Genomic DNA, 11,408 nt, shown 5'->3' on the forward strand with positions numbered 1-11,408 from the left:
CCCCGCCCCCAGCTCCGAACGAAATCCGAAGGCGCTCTACCTTCCGGCCTGGTGCGCCACACCTCTCAGCTGCCATGGGCGTGCCGAATAAAGCTCCTCTTCAAGGGGGCGGGGCGTCAAGTACGTGGAGCCGCGTTTGGATCCCGCATAAGTGGGAAGAGTTTTTTTTCGTGGGTCATCATTTATTAAATATATATTACTACTACTACTGTACTGCGTTAGGTCCTCTTTCGTGCAGACACACATAATAAAACAAAGAAATATTGGTAAAGGAGGGCGGTCGGTTATAGACCAACTAAAACAAGGGGCGGGGCTTTAGGCTGCAATCCTAAACACATTTACACCTTGAATTTGGTAGAACTAGTGAATTTAGGCTTGCAGTGTTAGGATGAAAAAATTAAAAATTGTCCAGTAGCACCTTATAGACCAACAAAGTTTGTTCTGGGTACAGTATAAGCTTTCCTGTGCACACACACTTCAGATACATTGAAGCAGAAGTCACCAGACCCCTATATTCTTCTTTGGCGATCACTTGCAGCAGAGTAAGATTGTCTTCCATAAACACGGTTTTAACAATGAGTTTAAGTGACTGTGGAGGCCAATTCTGGAGCCACACGTCCTTCCACAGTGGGGACAATGGTTTCCCGGCAGGAGTTGATCACGGTGTGGATTTGCCAAGCGGCGACCTATGTATAAGGGTAGGGGTGATCACTGGAGAATGGATGCTTTTAAATTGTGCTGGAGGAGACTCTTGAGAGTCCCATGGACTGAAAAAAGATCAAACCTATCCATTCTCAAGGAAATCAGCCCTGAGTGCTTACTGGAAGGACAGTTTCTGAAGCTGAGGCTCCAATACTTTGGCCACCTCATGAGAAACAGCCAGTTACTTAGTAGGATTTTAACCAGGGGTCAGCAACCTTTTTCAGCCATGGTGTGAACATCAGAATACATATCCACCCCACCCACCCAACTGCAGGAATAGCACACATGTTGCACCTGGCTCAGATAAATTGAAGTCACTCAAAATGATTGCACCAATTCAAATAGGCAGCCATTTTCCATCCTTTTCAGCATGGCTTGCTAGTTTTAAAGCGACAGAACCCTACTAAAGTTGACTAGCTTCAGGCTAACCTTCCCCAATAAAGTTGTTTTATTAAACTTTCAACCAGACTCTGGAAGCTACAGTATGAAACACCCCAAGCAGTTTATTATAAAATCAAATAATAAAAACTAGGGTATATCTCGAAGACAGGAGTGCCTGGCGTGCTATGGTCCATGGGGTCACGAAGAGTCGGCCACGACTAAACAACAACAAGGGTATATCTCACCTGTCCTCTCCAGAAAACCCAATTTGTAAGGCCTGAGCTGACAGCTATAATTTCTCTATAGCCCTATTTTTGCATTAGCTAAAACAATGTTAAAAGTTTGATCTGGTATTCCTTCAGAATTGCTGCTGCAACAAATACAATGGTACCTCGGGTTAAGAACCTAATTCATTCTGGAGGTCCATTCTTAACCTGAGGTACCACTTTAGCTAATGGGGCCTGCCGCTGCGCGATTTCTGTTCTCATCCTGAAGCAAAGTTCTTAACCCGAGGTACTATTTCTGGGTTAGTGGAGTCTGTAACCTGAAGCATCTGTAACCCGAGGTACCACTGTACTGAAGTTTAAAAACTACACTAATAGGAAGGAAAGGAGGCTTTACATCCCAGGTATCAGAGACTGATCTAAACGTCAAGTAGTCATGGCTCATTTTATGTTCCATGTACCTGTGATTACATTTGATTTTTCACTTGTGTCCAAACAGCAGCTTGGTGATCCTAACAAGAGTGGCTACAAGACAGCAATAAAATATACTTTAAAAGAACAGGAAGAGCTTGACTATTAGAAGTTGCTCTTACAACTTACTTTTCCTGCAGACAAAAAGGCAACCTACAAGCCTAGCCAAATTGGTTTCCCCAAAGCATACTTTTATAATGGTTTGCCAATCAGCTGCTTTTTTAGTAAAGCTTGCGCATGTATGCTTCATTGTGCTAAAGAACATACAACCATCTTCATAGTGAGAAGCCAAAGATTTAAAGCTTATTTAAAATTATAGGCTGCCTTTGTGAATCAACAACTCACTAGCTAATCTGCAATTCAGGAATTTCAATTAGACCATGACGAGGAGGTGAAAGTAAAAAAAGAAGTTTATTAAAACTTTTATAACCACTATATTTATAATATACACACACTTAAGTAGCAACACACGGTGTCAACTTTGTCCAACAGTTAAATTAGGTTTATTTCGAGAATGGTTTAGCCAGATCCTTTATGACTGCAGAGTTCAGTTCTGGAAGGGTGCTGATCTTGGCATGCTTGCTGGTGGCATATTTGTTCTTGACAGTCTGCGGAGAGATTGATCAATGGTTAACATAATTTTTGCAAAGTCAACCATATCACTACATATTAGCATAAGCAAAGCACACCTGTGCTTAATAAAACAATAATAATCATCTTTAAAGGTCAGCACCAACACTTTGAATTGTGCTCGGAAATGTCCTGGGAGCCAATGTAGGTCTTTCAAGACTGGTGTTATGTGGTCTCGGCGGCTGCTCCCAGTCACCAGTCTAGCTGCTGCATTCTGGATTAATTGTAGTTTCCGGGTCACCTTCAAAGGTAGCCCCACATAGAGCGCATTGCAGTAGTCCAAGCGAAGAGATAACTAGAACATGTACCACTCTGGCGAGACAGTCCACAGGCAGGTAGGGTCTCAGCCTGCGTACCAGATGAAGCTGATAGACAGCTGCCCTGGATACAGAATTAACCTGTGCCTCCATGGACAGCTGTGAGTCCAAAATGACTCCAAGGCTGCGCACCTGGTCCTTCAGGGGCACAGTTACCCCATTCAGGACCAGGGAGTCCCCCACAAACAGTACTTCTGTCTTGTCAGGATTCAACCTCAATCTGTTAGCTGCCATCAATCCTCCAACCGCTTAATCACACTGACCTAGCTATAAACCTCGTTTAGTGGCAAGTTAGGACTTGCATGCAACCAGATACACAGTGGCATGGTTTTTGCTTACCAGATGCTTTGTATTGCCTCTGTTTACCAACATCACATTCTTTGCCATATGCTGCATAACAGGAATAAGATCAGTCTCGGTATACTGCATGTAGTGTTGTAGAGCTGGTGTCTAAGAGCAAGAAGTTAAGTGTTAGAAATCCTTCTGATTAACAATTGAAGGTCATGGAAGAGCTCAGAATGCCCTATGAACCTCCTTTGCACTTGATCTAGGGATCCTGGCACACACAACGGTGTGCTTTAGGCTACCTAGAGGGTTTGTAGCAGAGGCAAGTTTTGAGGCAGATATTCCAGGGTCACATCTTATTCTCTAAGCCACTCTGCTCTAGCAATTCTAGCTCACACATGGGAATGAAAATCATGGAAACAAATACCCAAAGTCATTTTTGGTATTTAGTGGAGGTGAAAAGCGAAGTCTTTTACCTTACCAATTTAAGGCTATGTCTCGGCTCAGTTACTTACCCATTCTCCCCCTGCAAGTATTTTAGTAGATAGGCAAAAGGCCGCAGCAGCAATTCGAGAGGGATGGTAATGTGCCATGTCATAATCCACCAGTGAGAGCTCCATCAGGTATTTTGCAAGTGCGTGTTGCTCTATATCGGCCTGGAACAGTTAGGGTAAGATAGTGTTTATCACCAATGAACCCTGAAGATCAACAAGGAACACTGTGCCTTGCCTTACATTTCTGCCTATCTGAAGAACCAAATCAAAAGGTTGTGCCTTCAGCTACACAGTTAAGACAAAGCAAGAAGTTTGTGTCTTTCAGTTGTTTTGGCCCAACTCCCAATAGCCATGCTGACTGCAGCCAATGGGACTCACCCACTTGGAAGGAACCAGGTTGGAGAAAGCTGGCCTACTGGTAGGATACTGAATACACCTCCTCATGCCAAAAGGAGACATTTTCGGATTCCAAGTTTGATCTTCCTATACGCATATTTGTCATACTGTGACCTAGTGAGATTGGCACCCCCTTAAACAGCATTACCTCTCCAATTTTTGATGCCCTCCGTAGGAAATGTAGTGGAAGAGGACGACCAAGATTGAAGTCCAGTGATCTTAGGATCTTCATCTCCATTTGCCTAATCTGCATGTTGGTGTAGGTATTATCTGTCACAAAGGCAAAGTCACCAATTTCTGGAGGGTACATTTCTTCGTATTTGCTGGCAACGAACATGGCTGTTACACCAACCAGCTGCAGCATCTTCTTATGAACTTTGTTGTTCTGCAATAGAAACAACTGTTAGTCAAACTGGCTAATAACAATATTGGGGAAGATCACTTACTCCCAAAGCTGTCACACTCTTCAGCAAGGAATATTTATGTACTTGTTCCACTGCAAGGTCAACTTCCTAGACCGATACGCCACCTCCAGCCTAGCTACCCTGGGAGAGAGCTGTGTAGTATGTGCATCTACTAAGCATGCAGCTTTCAATTTAAAAGTGCATTGTTCCACGTATGATCAAATTCACTGAACGTGTATTGCCTCCATACAATGCAGCTAAGCCCCTCTGCCTTCTGTGTCCCTGCAGATTCTTAAGGAAAGACAGCTGCAAACAGGCAAAGAAAGTGTCGCCATGCTGCTCTTACCTGCAGAAAGCGATCAATAATGGCAACAGTCATGTACATAGTCTCTTGCAGGAGTTTGAATTTCATCTGGACCTGAACAAGCCAGTCAATTAGGACTGCCCGCATGTTCCCAGTAATTTCCTGGCCTGCCAAGTAGTTTGGTCTCACTGACTGCTGACTCTGTGAAGAAAACAACAGATGTTTATTCATGTTTACCTGCACAAATGAAAGAAAGGAAGGAAGCCTAGTTGCAGCTGAAGCTGATGTGTTGCCACCATTCATTGCTTTTGAACTAGCAAGTTCCTTGCCCCAAATTTTATAAACTGAGTTTGGATTCCATTGATATTTTTTGCAAGCACAGCAAGGGCACGCAAAGAGCAAGACTCCTAGTTGCTCCTGTCATTTTTTTGGGGGGGGGCACCTGCTGTGCACAAACTTAAGTAGTGACATTTCCTAGTTAACTTAGATTTGGAGGTAACCTCAATTTCCAGAGGCACGCACGAGGCTTGCCTTAGCTACTTGAACCAACCTCAAGCTCTCTCAGGTAGTTGTAGATATCCTTCACATATTCGCTGCAAAGGTTTGGATCTGAAGCATCATCTGTATCAATGTCTTTCACTTCAAGCAGAACATCTGAAAAGGCCTGGCACAGTACTTCCTCTGCTGGTGCACAACCGGAAGTCTCCATTGGGCTGGGGAATGGAGACTCCAACTGTTGAAGAGAGGTTTCCATTTATTAATATCTGAGCTACAACTCTATGGATTATGGAACTCGTGGCAGCATACATAGGACTGCAACTGGGCTCCTAATTCAGGCACTGACAGGACTCAGGCCTGTTTGGCTTCAGCAAGGTGGCTGCATCATGAGTCCTCTGAGCACTCTCTATAGATTGGTAGGCAAAAGGTATACAGTATGTGGTCTCTGTTTAATTGTCCAATTACAAGTCAACTGCAAGTCTCTGCTGCATCCATGTCAGGGTTGGGGAAATCTCAGGCCTAGAGGCCAAATGTGGCCTACTGGTCTTTAGAATCTCCCCAGATCACACATCTTAAAGGCCCTGATTTGCTCAAGTGCTTTTGTCTGGCTGGAATACGTCCTAGGACTATTTTGCCTGTTGTCTGGGGAGGGTGTGTGTGTGTGTGTGTGTGTGTGTGTGTGTGTGTGTAAACCACACTATGGTGCAAAGGTAAGCTTCTCATTTGTTGCTCTGCTCATATGGCCCACGAATGCCCATGAAGGGAAATGCCAGACTCCTGATCAATATTCAGACTCCTGATCAATATTTTGTATAAGAGCATTGCATGGGATGCAGAGCTACTTGAGTGTTACTGACCCAGGTGTAATCATGATGCTAATGGGTATAGAAGCATAAAGGGATCCAGGCTGCAGGAAGAACTAAGCTATAGCCCAAAAGGGGGTGGGAAAGAACAGTAGTAGTAGTAGTGTGAGAGAGATCAGAGGCAAGTGGTAAGGGAGAAGGATTCAAATATCCACCTTAAGTCAGATACTGGATTGAGTATTGGACTTGCAACCAAAGGGATTGCAACCAAAGATTCAAAAGCCCATTGTAATAGACATGGTTTGTCTCAAGTTTCTGCATCTGGGGGGGGGGGGGACCCACAATACTATATTCACAGAGTTCATTTTCCCAAGAGAAAATCAGTATTAATCTGGCAGCAGGAAATACCCATTGGTGTTTTGGAGACCACTGAACACACACTTTGCAAGCCCTGGAAGGACGTTGTTTGCCATTAAGGTACATTGTTCAGACAGCCTGAAGTTTGACAATGTAGCCCACCAAGGGGTTCAAACCCAACCCTCGGTATGCAGCCTGCCAATTATTGCTAAGGGTAGCTAATGAAAGCTCAAAAATAGCAGTTTCAATATCAAGAGACAACAAATACATATATAGCAAAAATATTCATAATCATTAACCCCCATGCCCCACCAACAACAAAGCCAGGGCTATCATTTTTAAGTCATTTGATACCTTCACGGGTTCAAGGATTGGCTTTTCTTCTTTCACAGATTCTTTTGGCTGTTCAGTAGGCCTTGTGACTTTTTGAGTTGTAACTTTTTCCAAAACTGCAGGTTTCAGTATTTCCTGGGTGAGGGAATAGAAGTGGGTAGAGGGAGGAATCATTGCAGTAGCCCTGATAGTTCCCAATGTTAAGCTCTAGTTGGAAGTGGGTGGGTAGGAGACACTTACCTTTTTCATCACAGCCTTGGCTTTTACTTCACATGCCTTGTTGCCAATGTCCCCCAAGGCAGTCCTAGGCCTCAAGCAGGGTTTGGCACCATCACCTCCCCGCTTGTTACCTGCCATTATAGCCTTGATTTTGTTCTCTGCATTGGTCTTCGTGTTCTGCAGGAAGGAGGAAGACCCCTTTAAGTAACCCTATGTTTCACAAACACAAGGAAGCATTTGTACAGCTTTATGATAAAGTGAGGATGGGTAGGAATAAGAGTTCTGAACCTTACAAGCTTCCCTACCTTAAAGCCCTCCTCCTATGAATTTTGATGAGACACAGTACTAATTAAGCAGAAGCCTTAGCCAATTCACAACTGGTAAAACTCAACAAGCCAGGGCAACGCCCCAACCCCCCCCCCCCAAATGGGTCTGGGAACCGATTTAGTCATTTTGGTAGGCAGAAAAAACTCGACACAGCTGTAGAATTCCATTTTTCAAATGGCAATTAGCAGTTACTAGCGACACCTCCACTAACTTCCTGTGAAACAGAAGATTATGCACGTCTCCTCGGGAGTAAGCCCCATTTATGCGCCTGCAGAGGACTGCAGCCTTAAGTTTGCCACCTCTTGCAAAAAAAGAGGGCGCAGCAGGAAGCCTGAAAAACAAAAAAAATTCTCCCCCTCCAAAACCCCCTTTCCTACCCGGGTGACCCGCAAAGCCATGATCCAGACTCAATCCGCGCAACACGAGATGTTATCCGAACCAGCCGCCTCTGCTCCCAGCAAACTCTCTTCCTCTCGCAAGCTCCGAAGCGGCCGATTCCTGCTGCGCACGAGTCCGATAGCCCCCCCACCTACCGCCGCAAGTTTAAAACTCGCACCAGGCTGCGCTCATTGGCTGCCTCTCTCGGCGTCCGCCGCTTCCCATTGGCCGTGCGGCGTTACACCCTGAATGCGTTTCCACGGCTACAAGGAGGTTGACTTCTCCGGGCGTTCGAAAAGGGAGGCGTGGCGAGAAGATGCGGAAGGTCACGTGGAAAGGATATTGCTAGCTTTCAGTTTGGGAGCTCAGCTGGTGGACGAGGGGGAATAAATAGGTGGAGCTGTTTGCTTCTCATCTAGAAAAGTACCTACCGGCTATCAAGAAATCAATCCAAACTATTATAGTTCTCCTTATGGGACTGTGTTTCTGATTTGTGCTTCCTCTACCGCTTGCTTACGTGCACCGGATTTTGAACTTCAATTGGTCCATTTTTTAAATTATTTTTTTACAAAAATAAGTTGGGTAAAGCCGAGCGTGTTGCGCAAGAATGTTTTGGACTACAACGTCTTTCCAGACCCACTTGTAATTTTAATAGCGTCACCATAGGAAGGAATGCAACAACCGCAGGTTTTTCCTACCCTATGCTAGGAAATGTATAGTGATTGAATCTTTGTCATACAAGCGTTGAAAAGGATAAGAAATAAATCCCTTAGGACTAGGCAAACATAGAGGAAAAACAAGGATAGGCGGAGGTCTATGGCTCACCTCTGCCATGAATTCAGTGCGTAGCCCAAGCATTAGCCTCTTGCCTCAGCCCCTACCCTAACACTGCAATATGGGGACAGTAACCTACATTGCAGGTATTTTATTTCATACCAAAATAAAAACTTAGTTGGTCTTTAAGGTGCTACTGAAGGAATTTTTTTTATTTTGTTTCGACTTAGACCAACACGGCTACCTACCTGTAACTACATTGCAGGGTTATTGTAAGAATTACATCAATATACCGCATCTGTAGTGCGTCAAACACTTAAAAGTGCTATATAAATGCTATTAACAACAATTTTCTTTCCTCCCCAAAACTGAAGTCTCAAGTTGTTATAAAGTATTTGGGGCGACAGCTGTATTATACCAGTAGGTCCCTGGTTACATTGCAGCTATTAACATTTATGTAACTTCCTCTAAGTCTAAGGAACTTAGTCAGCATGTCATAGCCACTGAGCATGCTCAGTCCCTGTTCCGTTTTAGGGTTTCTCCCCTACCGATTTTTTAAAAATGTTACTGTCTTCATGGTCACAGGCAGTAATGCTTCTGGATACTAACTGGTGCAAACAACAGAAGGGGGGGGGGAGTAGCAAGCAGGAAATGTTGCAGCAACTTGTATTTCCAGTTAACTCTCATGTACTGTACTAAATAAGTGTGATCCTGTCACAAAGAGGTAAAATTTCTAGATATCCAAAATGACCAGGCCCTAGAATAGTTTGCTCATGGAACTGAGGAGAGATTCAGCAACACTGAACATAATCTTCAGTGGTGCTCTCCTGGTATTTGGTGTGATGTTGAATGAACTGAGAACAGCAAGCACAGTACAGTGGTGCCTCACTAGACGAACGCCCTGTAAGACAAATTTTTCACTTAACGAAAGGATTTTTCAAGTGGAGGTTGCCTCGCTAGACGAATTCGTTTTACAAAAAATTCATCTAGCGAATCGCGGTTTCCCATAGGAATGCATTGAAATTCAATTAATGTGTTCCTATGGGCAAAAAAAATAAATGATTCAATGCGTTCCTATGGGATTCGCTAGACCAGGGGTTCCCAACAAAATTTTCTCGAGGACCCCTCATCGAGCCGCTATTGTGACAAGGACCCCCATTAATTCCTAATCCTAAAAATAAAAAGTGAGAGCCAAATTAAGAGTCTTTTTATATTTTATATTTATACGTTTTTTACAGTTACAACAGAGTACTCCATCAGTATACAGTTAGTTTTAATTTTCAGTTCTTAATGAGATGAACCACTTTTTAATCAACGGTCCATTTTTAACTACGCGAACTGTAGCTTCCGCGAAAAACAACGCTTTGTTTACAAACACTACTGTTTTGCAAAGAGGCAGCGCGTGCCAGGGAGGAGGGAGGGGAATGGAGAAGACAGGGTACCTGCGCAGTAGCACACAAATGAAGCCGATGCGCGCAAAGCATCTTGGGGAGGTGAGCGTTAGTAGAATGTGCACGCTGCCTCTTTGCAAAACAGTAGTGTTTGTAAAGCGCCACCTAATGGCACACAGCAGAACTACTGCCTCTATCTAATTCTAGTTTTGCGCTAGACTCTGCTCATGCAGGAAGCGGCCAAAACAAAAAATCTGTTATCATACGAAATATATTTAATATATTTTTTATTCTAATAGCATCTTGCGGACCCCTCTGGCATAGCTCGCGAACCCCTGGGGGTCCCCGGACCACCTGTTGGTAACCACTGCTCTAGACAAATTTTTCGTTATAAGAATTGACCCGTGGAACGAATTAAATTCGTCTAGCGAGGCACCACTGTACTATCGAATTCTGCATGTACAGAAGCGGGCAATTACCCAAAAAGTCCAACGGTTCCACATTTCACTTCCAAAGAGGAAGCTTATAAAAAAGGAGCACAAATTTTGGCAAAAGAAACACAGCAGTCTATAAGGGATGCAAAAAATAGGTTTTTTGATTTATCTGTCTCTAGAAGGGAATCAAATATATACTAAAGGAGGAAAACTGCAGAGAAATCTTTGCATCTCTCTTCACTACAGAATCCTTATGCCTGAACTAACTCAAGGAGGAACTGAGACAAATAGTGCTGACAAGAGATGAAGTCCTAGGCATTATGTATTTATTTTTATATCAGAACCTCCAAAGGAAGCCCAGGGTTATTGAATTTAAAAACCCCCAAAACACACACACACACATATATTACCAAGTCCAAATAGTATCCATCCAAGAGTTACTGAATAACTCAAATGTGAAATTGCTAATTTTCTAACAAAAATATGTAACTTGTCCCTAAGATCAGCCTCCATACCAGAGAACTGAAAAGTAATCAATGTGACACCAATCTTTAAAAAGGTATCCGGGGGGGATCCAGAAAAATACGAGGTTAGCTTAAGGTCTGCTTCCAGAAACTGGTGAAAAGCATTATTAAAGACAAAATTAGCAAATAAGCAAGTCTTGCTGAAGAACTGCAATGACAATCTAATCTCATGAATTTAGTCTCCTGTGTAAGTTTGGCAGTCTCGGAATGTAGAGAGAGGTAACTCTTATGGAATTGTTATAAGAATTCTAGTCTCATGTTATGAGGATTTTAAGATCTCTCTCTCTCTCTCACACACACACACATACACACACACACAAGATAAATCTTCATAACTAAACCACGTCTGAAACCCCACAGGAAAAAGTCCTGAACAAATTGACCTCAAATATTTCTCTGCAAGGTCAAAGTGGGAAACCTCCCCATTGTCTCTTTCCTCACAAATCCTGATTTAAGGGCCCATTTAAGATATGAATAGGGACGTGGGTGGCGCTGTGGGTTAAACCAGTGTTTCTCAACCAGTGTGCCTCCAGATGTTTTGGGACTACAACTCCCATCATCCCTAGCTAGCAAGACCAGTGGTCAGGAATGATGGGAGTTGTAGTCCCAAAACATCTGGAGGCACACTGGTTGAGAAACACTGGGTCAAACCACAGAGCCTAGGGCTTGCCGATCAGGAGGTCAGTGGTTCGAATCCCTCCAACGGGGTGAGCTCTCGTTGCTCGGTCCCAGCTCCTGCCAACCTAGCAGTTCGAAAGCATG

General features: G+C 43.7%; 1 protein-coding gene across 1 annotated transcript; it reads right to left on the bottom strand.

The window, feature by feature from the left end:
• Nucleotides 1-2,170: 2,170 nt before the first annotated feature.
• On the bottom strand, nucleotides 2,171-7,663 carry CCNB1 (cyclin B1). The gene is made up of 9 exons (XM_035099888.3): nucleotides 7,523-7,663; nucleotides 6,840-6,995; nucleotides 6,621-6,734; nucleotides 5,159-5,341; nucleotides 4,651-4,809; nucleotides 4,049-4,285; nucleotides 3,526-3,666; nucleotides 3,065-3,175; nucleotides 2,171-2,386 (listed from the first exon to the last, which is right to left on the bottom strand). Exons 1-9 carry the CDS (start codon nucleotides 7,541-7,543, stop codon nucleotides 2,282-2,284), a joined length of 1,227 nt encoding a protein of 408 aa, XP_034955779.1. The 5' UTR covers nucleotides 7,544-7,663; the 3' UTR covers nucleotides 2,171-2,281.
• Between the last annotated feature and the right edge of the window lie 3,745 nt (nucleotides 7,664-11,408).

This window comes from Zootoca vivipara, chromosome 10 (assembly GCF_965207765.1).
Source record: "Zootoca vivipara chromosome 10, rZooViv2.hap1.1, whole genome shotgun sequence".
Classification (NCBI taxonomy): Eukaryota; Metazoa; Chordata; class Lepidosauria; order Squamata; family Lacertidae; genus Zootoca; species Zootoca vivipara.